The following is a 22024-nucleotide window of genomic DNA, read 5'->3' on the forward strand; positions in this document are numbered from 1 at the left end:
ATATCTCTTGCCTTTGTTGTTGCTGGTTTGTTCCCCATCAGGTGTATGTTCAAACCTCGCCACACTTAGACACTCAGTTTCAGAAGACTCTTGGTCTGGCTTTGCTCATCTGAAAAAAGGGAGGAGGTTGGCCTGGGGTAACAGGAACTTTCTCAAAAGTTAGAAGGACTTTTTCATCCTACCTATGCACTTTTTCCTCTCTCCCCACTTAAAGAGAATGGGAGAGTGGCTGTAGACCATATTGATCTTCTTTTCATTTAAAAGAACTCCTGTCTCCCCTCCCTCGAAGTTCACTCAGAGCATTCTCTCTTCTCCTTAGTGCTGACCCAAGTGGAAATCATCCGCACATTCACTGCCAAGCAGCCAGATGAGCTTTCCCTGCAGGTATCAGATGTGGTCTTGGTTTACCAGAACGTCAATGATGGTGGGTACATGTTCTCTGTCATGCAGCTGTTCCCCAGAGCACAGGCAGCTTTGAGGCCAGAAAATTCCATTTTCAGTTTCTTCTCAATAAGTCCCAGACTGTCAGGATGGGTGGTCATCTTAGCAGCTGCAGGTCTTTTTTCCAGAGCCATACAGGCCAGCAGTTTCTTCCTTGTGTCCTTGGGGCACTTGCTGCAGGTACTTAACTACAAGTCTTCTGAGAGCCAGTTGCCCACCTCTGGGGACTAGTGATGATTGGTTCTAATAGAATCAGAATCATAGGATTGTTTTGTGAATATGTTGGTTAATCCCCAAAGCCAGGAAAGCATGCCTCCGAGGAGTGTGAACCTGGGTACTGCACTTTTTAAATGACCACAGACTCCTCTTGGATTTGTACCAGGAAGAAATTTCCTAATGAATCTGCTGAACTGCATCCTTTCTCCTAAAAATTTAGAAAAGTCAGCAAAGCATATGGTGTAGTGACCATGGGGTATAAGCCATGCTGGATTTGGGGTTAGTTCTTGGGCTCGAGGGCTGGTTTTGCCACTTACTCTGCATGATCTTGGGCCAGTCACTTAATCTCTATGAGCCTCAAGGGGTTGGACCAAATGGGGATGGGATCCCCACACGTTCCAGATATGTGATCTTTGGGTTCACATCCTGTCTCTGCTATCCCTCCAGCTCTGACCATGAGCAGCCCATTTAAACCTCTGTGCCTCAGTTTCCTTATCTGTAAAATGAAGCATTTGGACTAGGTCCCTTTCAGCTCTAAATCTTTGATCATCAGCAAATCAAATATCCAAAATGGACAAGAATGGATGCAAGTATATGACAACAAAAAACATTCCCTAACAGACAGCTAATCAAAGGATAAGAGCTAATATTTTTTCACTGAAAAACTGCTAACTTTAACCATAAAATCTATTCCAAATTATAGATAGTAAGAAGAACACAAATTAATTTCATTTGAGGCAGGGAACAACTCCTGTGCCTTCTTGTATTCCCCCTAGCTAGCACCCAGTCCAGGGCTGACCACACAGTGCTGAGTTCTTTTCAGTCTTATCTGACTCTCCATGAGCCCATTTGGGGTTTTCTTGGCAAAGATACTGGAGGGGTTGCCATTTCCTCCTCCAGTTCATTTTACAGGTGAGGAAACTGAGGCAAACAGAGTGAAGTGACTTGTCCAGGGTCACACAGCCAGTAAGTGTCTGAGGCTGGATTTGAACTCAGGAAGAGGAGTAGGTCCTCCACAAACATGTGGCAGCTTGGTTGATTTTCCTTCCAGGTTGGTATGAAGGTGAACGGCTTCGGGATGGTGAAAGGGGCTGGTTTCCTATGGAGTGTGCCAAGGAGATAACCTGCCGGGCAACAATAGACAAGAATGTGGAGCGGATGGGCCGGTTACTTGGACTTGAGACCAACGTCTAGCTCCCCTGATTGCTCCCTTTGGGGATGGCAGGATTTGCACTAAATGTGTGTGTGCTGGCTGGTTTTACTAGTTTTATTATTTTATTATATTTTTTATCACAGCCTATTTTATTAAATGAAAATAAAAGCCACTTTTCTTCAAAACTGTCTGGTTCCTGGGTTGTCTTATGAGAGAGCCTGTCTCTCAAATGCTTCTACTACAAAACAACAGAGATTTGGGTTTGAGCCTTCTGTTTTATTTAGGGGTGATGGGGTCTGGTGCATGGGCAGAGCAGCCAGGAAGGTATCTCTCCACATAGAGAACCTGGGAAGCCTGGTTCTTGGCTTCTTAACTGGGTTTCCCAGGTTCTAGGAGAATCAGAATGATGAAGAGAAGTGTCTGAGAGAAAACAGAACATGTGTAGACATTTCAGAAATGGCTTGGTCAGCTGTCCGCAAGATGAAGAGAAGGCTCTTTGATTGGCTGCTCATATTTACAAAGGTTTGTTGGCCAACTTTAGCCTTGGCCCATTGTCCTAAGTCCAGAGCTGAGGTTTGAGCCAGCAGACACTGATACCCCTGAAGACTAAAGGGAATGGAGTCTCCATCTTCATCCCGTCCTTTCAGAATCCAGGTCTGACATCTGTGCCTGAAGGAACAAACAGGGACTTTCAGGGCTCCAGTCCATTGGTGACTGAGGCAAAGACTCATCTGGCAGTGAGGCCATAGCTCTGAAGATGAAATTGGTGGGGAACAATAAGAACCAACATTAACATCATACCTACTATGTGCCAAGCACTTTACAATTGTCATCTGACTTGATTCTCACAGCAACCCTGGGAGAAAAGTACTATTATCTGCATTTTACAGATGAGGAATTGAGGCAAACAGAGGTTAAGTGACTTACCCAGGAGCATACAGCTAGCAAGTGTTTCAGGCCAGATGTATACTCAGGTTTTCCTGACTCTTATCTACTGACTGCCCCTGAAGGGAAGGAAATAGGAAAGGAAAAGGCATTAGTTTAAGCACCTGCTATGTTCTAGGCAACGGGCTAAGCATTCTTTGAATATCTCATTTATTGGTGGGATCAATACTAAGCAGGAACTGAGTTGAGTTGAGCCTATTCTGCCCAGAGTGAGATGATGTGGGGGAGAGTGTGTCCCCAAGGTAATGGGGAGGCAAATGATGTTTGTACATTGTTCTGTCTTCCAAGTAAACATCCCCTTTGTAAAAGCAGCTAGCTCCGTGTTAGAAGGAACTGAACCTGACACATGGTGGGAACGTAGCTGGTGGGGGCTCGAACTGAAGGCAGTGGAGGTAATATCTGCTCCAGCCCTAAGATGGAGGACAGGCCAACCCCAGAGAGAGTGGAGCCAGCCACCAACAACTTAAAAAATACTGTGGAAAATGGTTACCAGACGCCTCGTGGAAGCTGAGGGAACAGCCGCCATTTAGAAATGCTTCTTTCTTCCAATACATCCTGTTCCATGAGTGTGTTTCTGGGCCATCCTCTGAGGGTTCCTATTTTCCCTACATCCCCCCCCCCTCCGGGCACCAGTGAGGGACCCTGGGTAAGGACATCCTGGCGTTTTCTGAGAAGCCAGTTGTGACATAGGCCAGGCATGTGTCTTATGGAGAAAGCTGCCTTCTCACCATGCTGGCAACAGGTTCTAGTAGTTCTGGGTCATCTTGGCAAATATTCTGTTGTTCCTAGAAAATGGCCTTAGGGGTTCTAGGAATTAATTCAGAAGTTGCCTGAACAGTCATGGAAGTCCATAATAGGTCAATGCTTTTCTTAGCTAGCATTTTACTTATTTGCTTATCAGCTAACAGGTTGTTTTGTTTAAAATAAGTCTTTAATGGAATTTTTTTTGTTTTTTACATGATCTACAATTCCTAATGTATTCTCTCCCTCCTTCCCCATCCCAGGGAGAAATGCTTCACAACAAAGAGCTGAAAAATGGATGGGGTGGGAGCTCATCAGAGTCTGACATTCTCTGAATCCCATGCCCACAGCCCCACATCTGCAAAGAGCCAGGGAAGTGCATTTTCACTTCTCTGCTTTGGGGCAAAGCTTGTTCTTTGCGATTTCCCAATGTTCAGTCAATCAGCAAGCATCTATTAAGCACCTCCTGTTTGCTAGGCACTCTGCTAAGCTCTAGGGAGACCAAGAAGTATAATAGTAAATGGTCCCTGCCCTCAAAAGCTTCCACTCTAACTAGGGAGACATATATAACCATCCCCACCCTCCAAGACCTTACATTCCAATGGGGGGGGGACAAATATAAAAAATACTGCATGAGATACAGACTAGATGAGAGGTATCATGACATCAATTGTTTTCTCGTTCCTGGCATGTGCAGGTATTTAATAGAGTAACGTCATGTAACAATAAAAGTAACAATATATAAAAGAGTAGCATTAATGTTTCATTTGGGATGTGTATGGCAGTTTTTATTTTTTATGCCATTTCATTTTTCAAACCTTGTTAAATTTAGGAATGTGTATTCTCTGATTTGTCACTGAGCTGTACAGAAGTTTCTCTAACAGTCGGTACCATAAATAGAACACTGGACTTGAGTTCAAATCTGCCCTGAGACACTGATTAGCTGTGTGACCCTGGGCAAGTCACTTAACCTCTCTCTCTATCTCAGTTTTCTTATCTGTAAAATGGAGGTAATGAGTATCTCCTTGCCATGATTGTTGTGAGGATAAAATGGTCTAACGAGTGTAAGGTGCTTGGCAAACCTCAAGGCACCACAGGAATGCTGGTCACTGTTCTTCGGCGTGGAGGGTGGCGTCTGAGGCAGGATTTGAATCCAAGACTTCCTGGCTACAAATTCAGCGCTCTATCATGTGAGCTGAGTAGTGGGAGCCAATACAGCAGCAGAGGAGGGAACCATTCTACTGCCCATGTAGTTTATGGGGGATTTTTCATCATAGGATTGACTTAGAAGTAACTAGAGACAGTGAGGTTACCTTGGCATTGTCTGAGCATCAGATGCGGCGTCACGAAGACCGGAGTTCGAATCCTGCCTCGGGCACATAGCAGCTGGAGGCAGAGGAGTATGGTGATGATGAACATTTATATGGTGCCTCCTGTGTGCCAGGCGCTGTTCTGGGCGCTTCACGGATCTCATTTGATTCTCACAATGCTGGGAGGTGGGTACTATTTTACAGGTGAGGAAAGTGAGGCAGAGTGGTTAAGTGACTTGCCCAGGGTCATGCAGCTCCTAAATGCCTAAGGCTGGCTGCCTCCAGGCCCGTGGCTCTCTGCACCATGGCTCCGCCTGGCGGCCCAAGCTCTAGGTAGATGGCAGCATCATCGGGGGCAACCTTGCGCTTTCCGCGCTGCCTCGGCCCCCGCGTTCCTCTGCTTCGCTCTCTGGAAGAGCTAGGAGAAGCCTCCCGCTGGGCCCCTCGGTCACCCGGAGTGGAAGCCTTGGCCTCCTCCAGGATCCGCGCCGCTGCGCTCTCGCGCTGCGGGCCTTTCCGCGCCCACGATGACCAGCCACCGGCCTTTCTCCCATAAACAGGGTGCTTCTCAGCGACTAGAGCTGGTCCATCCGCCGTCTCCAGGGTCGCGGGGGACTCCAGGACCAAGCGTCCGCAGGCGCCCCTCGTGCCCCTGCTGTTCAATCCCGTCCTGGTCCCCACGTGCCCCCTCCCACCCGGCGGGTCTGAGCCTCAGTCCCTTCTGCTGGACTCTCTCCCCGGGTCCTCACATCTTTAGATGTCCCGTTCCTGCCTCTAGCTCTGTTGCTTCACCTAATTTGACTGATCTGGACTGGCCGAAATCCCAATAGTCGGATGGTAGCATTAACTACAGACTGTTTAGAGGAATAGAGGGTATTCGCCTTATCCCCATTTTGCAGATGAGGAAACTGAGTCAGGGTGGTTAAGTGTCTTGCCTAGTAATGCTATACAGTTTGCCAAACATTTTGAACATATGATCTCATTTTATTCTCAATAATCATGACAGAGAGATATTGCTATCATCCCCATTTTACAGATGAGAAACTGAGGCAGAATGGTCAAATGACTTGCTCAGGGTCACATAGCTAGTAAATGTCTGAAGACGAATTTGAATTCAGTTCTTCCTGACTCCGTCCAGGGCTCTAGCCCCTGTATGGTCGTAAAGCAGTTGGGGGAGAGAGTCATCTGCCATCTATGATTCAGTGATAGACATTCTCTTTGTTTCCCCTCTCTTTCTCCCAGGATTAGGCAAGATTTTACTGAGCACCGAGTAAGGCCCAGGCTCTCCACTAGGCTGTGGGGCACGAAGGTGGGAACCAGAGTCTCTCTGTCCTCAGAGCTGACGTTCTAAGGGATACAACATGCATCCACCTAAAAACAAATTCAAATACAAAACGCGAACAAAACAGAATCGTTAACCTTGGGTAGGCAGGCTTCTCTCTTAAAAGCGAAGTTTATTGCCCTTTGGCTTTTCTTTCCTCCACATTTCCTAATGTGGAATGTCTCTCTCCTCCACCCCTCCAGAAGTGGAAGGGTTATTGGGCTCCATCCTCTTCCCTACTCCTCCTTCCCCACACAGTCTTCCTCATTTCTTCCCCATTCCACCTCTTCTGCCCTGAGTCAGCTCACTCCTCTGTTCCTCGGGTCACTACTTCCTTGGACCCTGGTTTCTGTTTATTCTTGTCTCCCCCCAACACCCACAGCTCCAGACCATTCCGTGGTCCCCTCACCCTGCATTTGAAGTAGGGCTTCTAGACGCCCTCACTGTGTGTGCATGCTTAGAATTAACCCAGATACTAAGGGTCCTTTCACAGATGCCCTCCCCACCACCTGTGTACATTGGTTGGCTGCTATTGATATTAATTTGATGTAATAATAATGGGGCCATCATTCCCAAGGGACTCGTTGGCAGACAGTAATTAGTCAGTGTCAGCCCACAATGGGCCAGGGCAGCTCTTAGGATTCTTATGTAAACCCTTGTAGGATCTGTGGTAGCCTGTGTAGACGTTTCACACATTTACTTTGCGTTGTGCTATCCCTTTCGTTTTCCCCAGACTTGCCTCTCTCAAATTGCCAGGGGTGCCCGCTTCAAGAGTATGTCCAGATATAATGACTCAGCCTTTCCCAAGGTTACACAGGTTGTAAGCCTCAGGGGCAGAATCTGAACTCAGAATCTGTGGACTGAAGAACCAGGGTTCTTTCCACTGTACCAAGCACATTCTCAATATGCATCAGACAGTCTTGGAGTCTTGGAGGCTACAGACACAGTAAAAATGTGCATTACTATTAGGCCCTTTTAGTATCATTTCCTTAAACAACTGACTAGCTTAATTTAATGCAATTTTATCTGGATCCCTGCTTTGTCATTGAATGGTAACTTGTCCCAAATAACTGGATGAGGCAGCTGGGTGGCCCAGTGTATAGGCAGGAAGACCAATTCAGATCTTGCCACAATGACTGCTGTGTGTAACCCTGGGTAAGTCACTTCTCCTTCATGTACCTGTGTTCTCATCTGGAAAGTGGAGGTAAGAACAATGCCTGGCATATTTGCTGGGCAGACCAAATAAGTCAACAGGTACAGGACTTTGCAAACCTTAAAACACTATATATGTAGTAGCTATTTTTTTTCTTCTTTAAAATGCATTAACATTTTATTTTCCTCAGTTAAATGTAAAAACAATTCTCAACATTTCATTTTTTAAAATTTGAGTTCCAGATTCTCTCCCTCCCTTCTTTCCTCTCTCCCCCTCCCACCTTGAGAAGGCAAGCAATTTGATACAGGTTATGGATTTGTAGTCATGCAAAGCATTTCTGTATTAGTCATGTTATGGTTTCATGGTGCATTTTGGCAGTACCATCCCAAAGAATTCAGTCACACCACCTCTAATCAAGTACGGGCATTTATTAAGGATTGACACTCCTCAGAAGCAGCCTAGGTTCCAAGAGGAACCAGCAACTTAGTAGGACAACACAGGCAAATTTGTAGTGTAATGATGCTGGTTACACAACAGAAGTTATGAATAAAAAGGCAGGAGGGATTTGTAAGAGATTAGGTAATAGGGGAGAGATCCCTTCTATGGTCCAATGATCAAACATCCTGGTTGCGCTGCCCTCCGATTGGCTAGCTATTGTGGTCCGGTGGTCAAGATGGATAGTTAGGTGTTGTGGTCCTGTCTTGGGCTAAATGGATAATGTGATTATGGTTGAGTACAAGAACACAGCTCTTCAAACATGTGCATTGGGTCTGGGGGCAGTGGCTAGCTAGGGGATTGAGTCTGGGGACCTGTCGTGTAGTTAGAGCCAGATTTTGTGGTCGAATCAGGACATGCCTGCTGTTCAGTGAGGCCCATAAGGAAGTTACAATATTGGGGCCCGGGTAGCTTAATTAGGATTCCACCAATGTTGTGAAAGAAAACTTCCATCTGTATTCAGACAACATTAATTCTTTGGGAATGGATGGTATTTGTCATCCTAAGTGCATCAGTTGTCATTGTATTGCTGAGAATAGCCAAGTCCTTCACAACGGATCATCTTAAAATACTGCTGTTACTTTGTAGCATCATATTTCACTTTGCATCAGCTCATGTAAAGCTTTTTAGGTTTTTCTGAGAGCATCCTGCTCATCATTTCTTGCAGCACAGTAATATTCCACCATAATCACACACCACAATTTGTTCATTCTCCAATTGATGGGCATTCCCTAAATTTCCAATTCTTTGCTAACAGAAAAGAGCTGGTATACATATTTTTTTGTACATACAGGTCCTTTTTCTTTTATTTTTTTTTTAATCTTTTGGGATACAGACCTAGTAGTGGTATTGCTTTGTCAACGAGTATACATGGTTTTATAGCCTTTTGGGCATAGTTCCAAATTGCTCTTACAGAATGGTTAAATCAGTTCACAACTCCACCAACAGACATTGATGTCTCATTTTTCCCACATCCCCTCTAACATTGGTCATTGTCCTTTTCTGTCTTATTAGTCAATCTAATAGGTAAGAAGCAATATCAGGGGTGGCTAGGTGGTGCAGTGAGTAGAGCGCTGGCCCTGGAGCAAGGAGGACCTGAGTTCGGATATGATCTCAGACACTTGACACTCAAAAACTAGCCGTGTGACCTTGGGCAAATTACTTAACCCCAATTGTCCTCCAACACACACACACACAAAGAAACAAGAAGCAATATCTCAAAATTGTTTTCATTTGCATTTTTCTGATCATTAATGAGTTACAGCATTTTTTTCCCCCTGCATGGTTATAGTTTTGATTACTTGATCTGAAAACTTCATATCTTTTAATCATTTATCAATCAGGGAAATGGCTTTTTTTTTTTTTAATAAATTTGCCTCTATGCTTGAGAAATGAGGTCTTCCCTTTGTCAAAAATACTTGCTTCAAAATCTTTTTCACAATTACTATTGCTAATTTTATTTCCCTCCATCCCACCCCCACCCCATTTATTCTTTCACCCTGCCCCTTCTCGTCTTTTCTGACTACTCCTTCCCCAAATCTGCCCTCCCTTCTCTCACCCCCTTTTTATGCCCTTCCCCTCCCACCTTCCCCTAGGGTAAGATACATTTTCATACCCAAATGAGTGTAAGGTTCACTCACTCCCCTTCACTTCCCAATTCTTCTTCACTGTAAAAACTTTTTCTTGGCTCTGGTATGAGAGAGAATTTACTCCATTCTACTCCCTTTCTCACAATACATTCCCCTCTCATCCCTTATTGTTTTTTAGATATTATCCCTTCTTATGCAATTCACACTTGTGTCTTCTATGTATACTCCTTCTAATTGCCCTACTAATTAGAAAATTCTTATGAGAGTAAGCAGTTCCCTATGATTTCCCTTTCCTGTTTACTTTTTTTTTTTTTTTGCTTGAGTCTTGTATTTGAAATTTTCAAATTTTCTATTCAGGTCCAGTCTTTTCAAGAATGCTTGACAGTTCTCTATTACATTAAATGTCCATTTTCTCCCTAAAAGATTATGCTCAGTTTTTCTTGGCAGGTGATTCTTGGTTGTAATTCTAACTCCTTTGACCTTCAGAACACCATATTCTAAGTACTCCAATCCCTTAATGTAGAAACTGCTAAATCTTGTATTATCCTGTAGTTTCACAAGACTTTGTTCCTTTTTGAATGCTTGCAATATTTTCTCCTTGACCTAAAGAGCTCTGAAATTTGGCTATAATATTCCTGGGACTTTTCATTTTGGGATCTTTTAGGTGATTATTGGATACTTTCAATTTCTATTTTACCTTCTGGTTCTAAAATATCAGGGCAGCTTTCCTTGATAATTTCTTGAAAGATGATGTCTAGGCTATTTTTTTGATCATGGTTTTCAGGTAGTCCAATTAAGTTTTAAATTGTCTCTCCTGGATCTATTTTCCAGATCAGTTGTTTTTCCAATGAGGTATTTCACATCGTCTGTTTTTTCATATTTTTTGGTTCTTCATAAAGTTAGCTTCTATTTCCTCCATTCTAGATTTTAAGAATTATTTTCTTTAATCAGCTTTCAGATCTCCTTTTCCATTTGGTCAATTCTGCTTAAGGCATTCTTCTCATTGGCTTTTTGTATCTCCTTTACCATTTGGCCTAGTCTGTTTGTTAAGGTGTTATTTTCTTCAGTATTTTTTGTCTCCTTATTCTTCATGATTTTCTTGCATCACTCTCATTTCTCTTCCCAAATTTTCCTCCACCTATTGATTTTCAAAATACTTTTTGAGCTCTTCCATGCTGAGACCAATGCATATTTTTCTTAGACTTTGGATGTAGGAGCTTTGATCTTATTTTCTTCTACGGTTTGATTTTCCTTGTCACCATAGTAACTGGTCAGAATTGTTTTTTCTGTTGTTTGCTCATTTCTCCAGCCTATTTCCTGACTTTTAATTGTCCAAAGTAGGGCTTTGCTTCCAGGGTGGATACCCTGTCCCAAGTTTCAGCAGTTTTGTGCATTTGTTTACAGAGATACTTCTAGGGACCTGTAAATTTTCAGTTCTTCCAAGGTGGGATGGTCTAAGGAGAGATGTTTACCACTCTCCTTGCCTGTGGTTGACCACAAGCACTCTTTTCTGCCCTGAAACTGTGAGGAGGGTACCCTGCTCCACTGAGACCACAAGCTCTAATGTTCGAGTGTCCCTACTCACCTTGGGACTGACATCCAAGACTACAAATATAGGCAAAGCAACAGTCTGATCTCATTGCTAGCAAAGACATCCCTATAATCTCCTGACCTGTTGTTTGATCCCCTTATGGGAGAGGTCTGGAAGGAGCTGCTGCTGCTAAGTGACTCCCAAGGCCTGTTCCTGCTGGGGCCAGGCTGTGCTGGCATGGCCAGCACTGACATGGCCACCCTGGGCTCTGCTCCACTCTCACCCAGGTATGCCCGACATTTCCTTCTGACCTTCTAAGCTGTCTTTGGTTGGAAAATCATTTCACCCCTTCCTTTTGTGGGTTCTGCTGCTCCAGGAAGTCTTATGGCATTAGTAAAGGCGTTTGGAGAAATTTTGGGGAGAGCTCGGCTGAGTCTCTCACTGCCTTTTCCCTGCCATCTTGGCTCTACTCCCCCCAATACTAGCTATTATTAATACTTCCCTATCTGTAAAATGAGGATAATAGCTTCATGTGGACACCCGATTGACTTAGAACAGCCTCAACTTCATAAGCTGAAGGATATATAGGTATGTGCCACCATGACTGGCAGGAAATCTTCCTTAAAATTAAAAGATGCTTCTGCCTTTGGGAGGGAGGATAGGGAGAGATAGAGGGAAACAAAAAAACCAGAAAAATGTATTGCTTAAAATACTTCTTTAAATTATGCCCATGGCTTCAAGAACTGCCTGGAGGACTGAACAGAGACCTGGCTCCTCTTCTACGTCTGTGAAAGACTATCTCTATCTCTCTTTCCCTCAGTGTTGTCTTCTCCAGACCCAAATCTGTAAGAGCACAGGGGCTGGACTCAGTGATGTTCTTTTTAAATTCCTTCTGTTGATCCTGCCAGAGGCTGAAGCCCCCTACAAGAAAGTCACTGTCCTCTCGAAGTGCCTGCTTGTCCCTCTTTTTCCTACCACGTTGGCAGCCAGCACTCCATGCAATACTCCCAAGAAGTGGCACTGTGTAAAAGGTATTAACCTCTTACAGAAACCAAGTTTATTAACCAATAATTTATAATCGGTTTATTATAACCAAGTTACAGCAGTAACCTATGGATCAATGGTCATACTAATAAGAACTGAGCCAAGCAGAGTCAATCCCTGCAGATGTTTTGACTTAAACTGACATAAAATTTCAGAAAGACAAATGAATCATTTGGCAGCACAGGGCTCTCCATTAAGGGGCCAGATTTTCACAAGCTACTATTCCAACTGCGCAGGCCCCCAAGGGATGAATGTTTAACAAAAGCACTCTTCTCCCGTGTCCTTCTCTACTGTTTACACTGCATATCACTTATGACAAGATGGTTGTAAAATGCAGATCTAGGTAGATATTTGATGGCATTTGGCCCTCACTGGAGTCAGATATATAACCCAGCAGAGTCCCTGGGGTATACTCCTCAGAGTACACCAGTTGTGGTCTGTCTTTACCCCTCTCCAGCCTGGGGAAGACTTGTTTCCTGTCGGACTTACAGTGTGGCTTGCTGGCCCAATGTGAGAATGACATAGAACAGGAGATTGGCAGGGTCACTGGCCATCTAAAAATGTCAGCCTACATGTCCTGCCTCTGCTAAGAGCTTCATACCTGTTCATTTTAAGGTGGAGCCTGTTTATAACATATGAAGTCAGTTATGGAGCAAAGTGGAATGGTGTCCCTGAAAGACAGACATAAATGTTTAGCTCTTCTGCTTTTTAATGCTTAATACGACTGCAGTTTTCCATCCTAGTTACATTTTAAATTCCATTAGTTGGGAAGGCATGGAAGGATGAACTCTGGGTCAGAAGATCAGGGTTTGAATCCTCACCCCATCTTTACAGCTGTATGGCCTTGGATCAGTTCATCTCTTTTGAGACTCAATTTCTTCATTTGTAAATGAAAAAAGAGGGGATGGGATTGACTCTCAAATCCTTTCAGAACAAGTAACAAAGGAATGAAGACACATGGGCACTTGTGGAAGGGGGTCTGCTATGAATTCCCTAGGACAGGGCAAAGAAAGATAGCTCTGCATAGATTTGCTTTGTTCTACCAAGGTCAAGGAGAGAATAAGAACAGAATAAAACTAGTGACTTACATCTTAAAGAACTAAGTCAGAAGAAATTATTCTAACTGTAATTCTTAGTTTAAATGAAATTTCTTGAACAACCTTCAATATTCACTATTCAGTCAAGTACTCTCTTTGTTAAAGTGTCTTACCTTAAACTGAATTCCTGTAGTGGGTGACCTGCCCAGGATTTCAGATTTAAGTCCCATAGAACCCTAGCCAGGGCTAAAGGATTCAATGAATCCCACAGAGTAACCAAGTACAAAGAAGGTGAAAGTCTTGGAATATTTTAACTCTCTGGGTAGGAGGAGAAAGGAAGGGAGGAAATGAGAAAACTGAGTTAAGGGAAGGCCCACTCCAGATCTGCTTTATGCCACTGTACACTTTATTAAATACTGTGCTAGTACACTGGAATTCAATTCCTTCCCTTGGAAGCTGTGTAAAAAAAGAGGCTGCACTGTTCAAACGTTCACTGACCCTGCTTCTGACTAACCACTATAACTCTACTGCTTCTATGATCACAAGACATATTCAGGGTTAACAGGAGCCCTAGCGCCTGGGCAGAAAAGGGGATATAAATGTCGTTTTTCAGCAGTACATAATCTCTCTGTCTTCCTTTAAGGAGAGTGCCATCGGAGTTGAGACATGACTAATACACACACGCCAACGTGATCAGAGAATGTACTGCATTCCGTGAGAGAGTTATAAAAGCTACAGCTAACATTAGGAGTCATGCACGCTAGGTCACCACCAAGATCTACATACAGGATGCATGAGAATTAGTCAGGCCCCAAGAGTCACCACTTAGTCAAAAATCAAACTAAGAGTGAGATAAGATGGTGAAAATGCTCTTTTGGACTGCCCCAGAAAAGCTGTCAGCTGTAGTATGCATCCTGGAATCGGGGAGAAAAGTTCCTGGGCGTCCCATTTTCCTGAGTTTTGATCAAGTCTAGGATAGCGGACAGTACAGCACAGTCTCTAGACTGAGTCTCTTTCCAATCCACGGGATGAGGGTTTTCAATCTTTTCTTGCAAAAGGGCATCAAGTTCTTTTCTTAGTTCCTAGGATTGAAAAATTATAAATGTCACTGAGGTGGCAGGAGACATTCTCAAACTTTTATTCAAAAAGTAATTTCCCTCCGAAAGAATACTCTTTAAAAGCATCTTAGGAAAGGAGTATCTAAAAATTATCCCAAAATATCAAGTATTCCACGAGTTGTAGGGGGAAAATTGTTAATGATTAAGAAGTTATTACTAAGCCACAAATTCTATCTTTAGTTTGAATCTAATTAACAACTCAAAAAAGAAATTAGGGCAGAAATAATAAATCCCTCAAACACTGACATTCCTTCTTATGACATACAACCAACATTATTTAGCGTGATTTAGGATGAAACAGAACAAAACCACAACTGTCAACTATTCATGAAAAAAACTCATTCTAAAACTTATGCAGATAATCACAAATTAATCGGTCACCTTAACAAGATGGGCAATTCTCGCGGGAGACTGGAAGACGATCCATTCATCCACAGCAATGGTATCCTGATCTTTATCCTTCTGGATAGAAATGTCACCTCCGAAGAATAAGAGGCAATAGGGAGACACCTCTGTGCAGTCATACAAATATATCTGCAGGAAGACCAGAAAGTAAATTTACTGTTCTTTGAGAAAAAAAAACAAAAACAAACCGAAGTCAGCTCTACTGGAGGTTTTCTCTCATGGATACAGTAATCAGACAGCAATGAAGTGAAGTGATTCAGGTTTCACTGAAAGGCATTTGGACTAACAGTTTTCCATCAATGTTAGAGTCACTGTTCTAACTCATGTTGAGAATAGTTTAACGTGATGGTTTCATGACCAAACCTGCTCACAGATGTCAAGAATGTAACAGTCTGACAAAACCAAATTCAGAGTTTGTACTTCTTTGGGGAGTCCTTATCCCATGAACACTGAACATGAAAAATACACCTTGCATTTAAATTCCCAATCAGTATTCCTTGTTCATTTGACTTCTGGAACACATGGTGGAAATCTACAGTATTTCTCAGTGAAGAGGGTCTTCACTGTCTTTAAAAATGTCACCAGTTCAAACTGATATTTAAAATGCACACTGGTCAAGTATCACAAGCAGCAGCGGCTCCACAAGGAGTTTTCCAAGACTCTGCAGCTAGAGCCCTTTACAGCTTCTGTAAAGACTCCTCTGGCACAAGGTCAGCTCTGGAAACCAAATCACTACTGAGGTTAATTTGAAAGGGGAAAAGCAGGCCAGGGCTAACATCCACAGGATTGAGAAAGGTTTTCCAAGGAGAAAACAGCTATTTATCTCAAGTCACATTTGGTTGGAAATGTTAAATTAAGTGATGGTCTAACAAAAAAAAAAAATAAAACAGGACAGCCCGCGGTCAGGCGGACCTAGGACCATTCCAAGGTTACTTACACTGCTCGTTCTCATTTTCAGGTGATAGATCAGCCAGTTATAATGAAACTCAGACTCTTCAACATTGACAGACTTGGGATGAATGTTAACTGTTCCATCAGTTTTGGTGCAAACTTTTACCCTTAAATAAAAGGGGGTGGGAAGAGTTTGGAGTTAGATCTAACTTGTCACAAAGGTCTTTTCTCAAGGAATTTCTCTTTCCTACTGTTCAACTTAGGGGAAGTCCAAAGAGGTTTTAAAGCCTTCATTTCAGTATCTGCATTTCCCACATCCATATTGCAAGGTGTGTACCTAGCACAGAATAGGCATTAAATGCTTTGTCCACCCATATGAGTAACTGGGGTATAAGAGATGAACTTCCTGGAAATCACCAAAGCACTTGGCAGCTTTTAAATCAAACTGCTAGCGACCTCTCCTCTCGCAGGCACAATTATCCAAATCACAGCTAACTGGAGTCCACTTAATTTACTGGGAGATTAAGTGACATTTAAAATAAATGCCTATTAAGACAACAACAAAGCTAAGAGTGAATTCAAACCAAAAGTAAGACTGCTTTATTCCTCCTGAACAATAAGAACAGAAAAAGAATAAACCTCCATCTTCAATGTTTATGACAAGAAATTACTGTTGCAGTTCAAATTTCTAATAGAGTGCAATGAATAAATCCCTTAAACAATAATATAGTAGATAGTCAACTCTCACAACTTTTATAGGAAGTACTTAATTTTAGATGGATTTACAGATTCTCCCCAAACTCACTACCAATGTCCTTTTAATTATTTGTAGGAAATTTAAAACTTCAATATGTGCCTCTGTCCACAACTACTGAATAGGAAAAACTTTGAACTAACTTGATCAAGTCCTATCATTTTCTTTTTTTTTGCTTTTCGGAGGGGGGAGGGCAGGCCAATTGGGATTAAATGACTTGCCCAAGGTCACACGGCTAGTGGTAAGTGTCTGAGGCTGGATTTGAACTCAGATTCTCCTGACTCCAGGGTTGGTGCTCTGCTCACTGAACCACTTAGCTGCCCCCTATTCTGCCATTTTCTTTTTCTCCCTTTGGTATCTATTCACTTTCCCCCATACTGACCTGCAGATTTTTTTTTCCAATTCATATTCATGAGCTATGCTGAACTAAATCAACTTCCACACTTTATTCAGGAGTCAGAATGTCCCTACTATGGCTCATGTGTGTGCTCACTGCCTTGCCAGCCACCCATGACACGCTGCTAACAGGCATTAATACACACTCTCACGAGCTTGTGCTCTCCAGAGTGAGGAGTGGAGGCATTCTGTTGTTTTGTTTTTCTTCCCAAAAAAGGCCAGGGCAGCTAGGTAGCACAGTGAGTACAGCACCAGCCTTGGAGTCAGGAGGACCTGAGTTCAAATCCGGCCCCAGACACTTAACACAAAAACTAGCCGTGTGACCCTGGGCAAGTCACTTAACCCCAATTGCCCTCCAAAAAAAAAAAGGCAAAAAAGCCCCTGAGTGGACCCATGAGCAGCAAGAAAAAGAAAACAGTCAAGAAAGTTGCCAAATGAGAACCTGAAACATGCTATGAGAAAATTAGGACATGGACAGTCTGTCCACAAAAAATTAAAATGGAAAAATGGAAACTCTGCATTTTTTCTCAGCACCTAGTACAGAGCTGTGTCCTTACGAAGTGCTTCTGATAAAGTCGATGACGTGTTCATCAAATATAGGCATATTCTGAATTCCCCACACCAAAAGAAGGAAAATGTTAACAAATAGCAGATACTCTAAGCAACATGACAATGTTTTTAGAAGGCAGTATAACTTCAATGTTCTTCAGCTTGTTACAGACAACTTGCATTCTCTGTGTACTGGGTGATTTTACTGGATAGTAGAGGTAAAACACAGCCAGAAAAAATATTACTTACTAGCAGAAAGTGAGTCCAGTATCACACATTTTAAATAATACTTTAAAATAAATTACCCATGGCATAATGAAGATCTTTTTTTTTGGGGGGGGGGGGGAGCAGGGGAGGAGAAAGCAAAAAGGGACTGAAAGGTCATAATCTTAAAATACTTACATTTTCCTTTTTTTACTAAAACTTGGCCGGATTTTAGCAACTTTGGGATATAAGCCGGCACAGATAACAGCTTTAATTATCTTTTCATTATCTGCAATAAATAAACAATACAGGTAAATGGCATGTAGATGAAAATATTACATAGATATTTAGGCTTTGTCTTCAGACTTACCTGAATTAATATTTGATTTGGGATCTTTGGGGTTCTTGCTGCTTACAAATCCAGCTGCAAGAAGATGCTCAGCAAACTGTCCCTTCATGTTGTGCAGCATCTGTGAGAAGTGACAGCAAGAAACGGAAGGAACTGAGTGACTTTCAAGCACACTTAAGAGTAAGCAACTAAAGGCAGTGCTGGCTGGGATTCAAATAGGGCCTGCACACAGTAGGTGCTAAATCTTTTCTTTCCCAGCTGTGGTTAGCTGAGATTTCTATTCCCTACTTCCTTGACATTACAGACTATGTTTTTTGGGATGCTCTGGAAGCCCACATCTGTCTGATTCACATCAAAAGAAGGAGCAGCCTTGCTCAAGTCCTGTTCCTGGGTGACAAAAGCTACAACCTTTGGCTTAAAGCTGAGGGTTCTTATTTCCAGGAATGCACTGGGGAACAGAAGGGAGACGCTGGGTCCCTTCATATTGAGTTGGAATGCTATCCATTTCCTACAGAAATACTAATACTGCCATAGATGGTGGCTCTTCTATTATCATATTCTTTACTAGCATTAATTCATTGATCCATATGATTATTAACATGCTGGGCCCCAAGGAGACAGATACACACTGTCCTCAAAGAACTCAGGTTTGGATACTACATTATACATATCAAGCCCCTCTCTAGAGAAGCCACACATAAGTGAACGAAGAACATAAAGTACAGATGAGGGAGAGGTCCCTTCCCTTCACGCTGAGAAGACTCTGAAGAGGCTTTAGAGAGGCAAAATTTCAGAGCCTTGAAGGACAGTGTCAATGGGCAGCCGTGTGGGAGAAGGTGAGACTCTGGGCAGGGAGCGGCATGGGTAAAGGCACAGAGTCTAAGGGGATTTATTCAGGGGAATATGGGTTGGTTACAGACCTTGGGAGTATTTACGGCCTTGCACGGGCACCTAAGTACCCAAGCATTACATTATTTCTCAGTTCTTAGTAACTAACTTAGAAACCCACAGTGAGGCTATAACCCAGCCATCCCTAGGTTGGGTGCTCTGCACATGATCAAAATCTTGCTACTCTGAAGTTTAATGGCAGGATTTAAGTGCTTTACAAAATCCTACTTTACTAAACCATCAATTTATAAAATTAAGAAGTGACAGGCATTTGAAAGGTCTTGTTCATTCTACAAAAGGGGTCCTGTAGGACTCCATTAAATGGTGCCCCTACGTGCTGCATTTTAAATAGCTTAGGCTTCAGACAAGCACATACTTCCTAGGCTAATGCACATTCAAGGCTAGGAGCCAAAACAGGCAGATACCTGAAGGGTGTTTGCGGAGAGAAAATACTCCCAGCAATAGTCCTTTTCAGACCGGAAACCACGCCTCCTTGCCTCTTCCCATCCCTTGGAAACAGAAAAAAAGAGGGGGCAGGGTCAGGGGATTGTGTAATTTCAAAGAGCAACCAACGTTTATGGTGTCACTGTGGCCAACAATGTGACCACAAAGCAAACAGAGATTATTCAATGTGGGCCATACTTCCACAAAGGAAAATCCCTCTTCTACAATCAACAAGAGAAGTATAAACTTAATAATTTATTGTAATTGGCAGAACCCAGTTTCAAATACTAGAGTTGTTACTATGGCCTTCAACATTGGGAAAGGTGTCTCCTAAAAGATGTATAATTTTCATCAGATATCAGGGTTACAGGCCTTATTTAGAAATGAAAGGGACCAAATTCAATTGCAGATTTTACAAATAAATAAACCAAGGACTGCAGAGGTTCAATTACTTTCCCAAGGTGAACAGGTATTAAGAGGCAGGGCTCGGATTTGAACTCAGGGCTTCAAGTTCAGCGCTTTCTCCTGAATCACACTGCCACTGCCATTATTTACAATTAGATTTTGGTTAACTTAATTACAGAGGGCTTTTCCTCTGCAACATAAAGTCACAACAGGTTTTTCCACAGGATTTTACCTCAAAAGCATTCACAACCGTCAAGTGGTCACTTTTTGTGTTCTTTGACAATTCCTTTCTCCTGGCATCAGCTACTTTTTCTTTGCCCTAAAACCACAGGAAGATAGAAACGGAAATGGAACTCACACAGCTCTGTGCACCAAAGGGCTGCTGTAAAGCCCTGTTCTCCTTAATGACCATCCTGGAAGGTGATCATATTTTAGATGGAAGCTCTTACCAGTGGAATAACAAAGGGATCTTTGAAGCTGAGACTAGCTGCAATCGTGAGGACTGGGTCTAAACAGCAGAAAAGGGCCCCAAAGAGAATCATTTTTCCAATATGTGGCTCAACTGGCAATCGTGCTAAATGGACTCCAAGAGGGGTCAGTTCTTCTTGCTTATCCAAAGCATTCTGTACAAAGAAGAAGAAGAAGAAAGACAAAGCTTTCAAAGCAATCCTTATACATCGAACCATTCAGCCTCCAAACACACACACACTTCCGGAGGTGATCAGATGACTCCTCAATGGAGGCACTGGGCTGAACAAGCTTAATCCCAAGGGCTCCTTTTCCGGGGCGGCCAATCACTATGTTAGATGGGCAATCCAAGCTCACTGCGATCACGTGAGAGCAAGCCCACACACCAGGGCCTAGAGGCTGGACCTCACACACACCAGGAGTGAACTGAATTACCTGAGGCCAGGTAAATTAGATGGGTTTCATTTATGAGACTTGTCTCAGTAGAAGAATTATTCCATGACCCAATAAGGCTCTGGAACTTTCTATACTCTTAAATCTGTCTTTAAAATGATGGTTTATATAAGAATCTCAAATTTTGAAAAATGTGCGCATATACAGAAAGTTACAAACTGTTGCACACAATTAAAATAATTTAATATCATAAAGATAAGTTTATAATTTTCATACATACATGAGATGTGGGAGATGGAGAAGAAAAATCTAAAATTAAGCAGTTTTTACATATTGCTGTCTAAGGACTTACATGTAGGTCAAGATTACTAAAAGAATCAAATGTTTCTATTAAAAGAGAGAAATTAAAGCAAGAAAAGGATATTTAAGCATCAAGCTTACCAATTCCATGAGATGATTTATAGACAGTAAAACAGCATCATGAGATGGTGGGTCCATTAACCTGCTTAGGAAATAAGCAATTCCGCCCAGCCTTAAAATCTAGAGAAAAGAATGAATTATTACATATTTACTAAAAATAGGTAAAACACTAATCATTAAGTGTAAGAAACTGCTAAAATTAAACCACATTTTTGAGATCTTATATATCTTGGAAAATTAAGTGGAAACACATTACTTCATGAAGAAAGGGTTATGGGCTAATGAATGAAAAACTTTTTACCATCCACCTTTAAATAAAGTAAATACTTTACAATGAATAAAGTACAAGGATGTGTAAGTACTCAGAAAGGGTACTGAAAACATGGAGTAATGGATACTTAGGAAAAAATGTAAGATTTTCTTTATTAAAATTGATTTGGGAAACATTTATGACTGGCTTCCCCAACCTGCAACGATGTGACAAGAAAACATTTTCATTAAGATTCATGCATACGGTGGTACTTTTTGTTTCATATATTTAGAAAAAGGCTAATTAATATCTTCCTTCATATTTCAGAACAAAAATAACTACCCTTTAAGAAAACCAACCATTCTATGTAAGATTATTACCTTTATTTGTAAACAGAGTTCTTCTAATGGTGTTCTCAAAATTTCTGGTAACTGATAATCATCCAGAAGGCTGGCTCGAAGACCATTATACAGATGGTAGCAGTGACCTGGTTGAACTCTAAAAAGTGGATTTGAAAAAGGAAGTTATATAACAATAGTTTCTTAGCAATAGGAAATAAAGTTTACTTGATTTAAAACATTTGAGGTAGAAAATGCGGATAGAAAACTGTTCCAAAGAAATGTTTAAAGTAAGTAGTGAGAACTCTTTGGATGTAGCAGATGTCATTCCCCTGAACACATTATCTTCTTATGACCACAAATGGCCCTGCCCAACCTCCACTTTCCACATCTTGCTGCTACCATTGCTATAAAGGGCTGGGCCTTGTCCACTCACGAGCCCTGGTAGATCAGTATTCCCTGGCCACCCCTCCTCCTGCTGTCTTTCTCTATGAGCATCTAAGAGCCGTGAGGCTTTAGCACAATGCCTGACACATAGGGAGTGTAAAACTAATGCTTTTTATTTAGCCCATATTCACATTAAAAGCTGTGGATATATTTAATTAACCTGTGTAGAATATACCAATATTGAACCATGTATATCAGCAATTTGGTTTACTCCCTCAAAACCCTTCTATTTCACAGAAGAAAAAAGAGAAAGCATGCACACCCACATAGACATATTCATGTACACACACACACACACACACACACACACACACACACACACACACACA

The 22024-nt window shown here is 42.2% G+C and overlaps 2 protein-coding genes across 4 annotated transcripts in view; one reads left to right on the forward strand and one right to left on the reverse strand.

Annotated features, from left to right (window-relative positions):
* ARHGEF26 (Rho guanine nucleotide exchange factor 26) overlaps window positions 1–1995 on the forward strand; it is a 137217-nt gene extending 135222 nt beyond the window's left edge. Inside the window, exons 14-15 of the mRNA XM_069083427.1 lie at window positions 320–424; window positions 1709–1995. Of these exons, the coding sequence (XP_068939528.1) occupies window positions 320–424; window positions 1709–1851 (248 nt within the window). The 3' untranslated portion in view covers window positions 1852–1995. The remainder of the gene's footprint in view (window positions 1–319; window positions 425–1708) is intronic.
* A 9934-nt stretch (window positions 1996–11929) lies between these two features.
* Window positions 11930–22024, reverse strand: part of DHX36 (DEAH-box helicase 36) — a 52212-nt gene continuing 42117 nt past the window's right edge. For all 3 annotated transcript variants that reach the window (XM_069083430.1, XM_069083431.1, XM_069083429.1), the window contains exons 16-25: window positions 21291–21408; window positions 20682–20780; window positions 19829–20002; window positions 19612–19698; window positions 18956–19039; window positions 17664–17763; window positions 17492–17582; window positions 15437–15557; window positions 14476–14628; window positions 11930–14058 (exon numbers count right to left, since the gene is read on the reverse strand). In XM_069083430.1, coding sequence (XP_068939531.1) covers window positions 13873–14058; window positions 14476–14628; window positions 15437–15557; window positions 17492–17582; window positions 17664–17763; window positions 18956–19039; window positions 19612–19698; window positions 19829–20002; window positions 20682–20780; window positions 21291–21408 — 1213 coding nt within the window. In that variant the 3' untranslated portion in view covers window positions 11930–13872. The remainder of the gene's footprint in view (window positions 14059–14475; window positions 14629–15436; window positions 15558–17491; window positions 17583–17663; window positions 17764–18955; window positions 19040–19611; window positions 19699–19828; window positions 20003–20681; window positions 20781–21290; window positions 21409–22024) is intronic.

This window comes from Petaurus breviceps, unplaced genomic scaffold (genome assembly GCF_028583685.1).
Source record: "Petaurus breviceps papuanus isolate PSGF00001 unplaced genomic scaffold, PetGlider_PUasm1.0 173, whole genome shotgun sequence".
Lineage (NCBI taxonomy): Eukaryota > Metazoa > Chordata > Mammalia > Diprotodontia > Petauridae > Petaurus > Petaurus breviceps.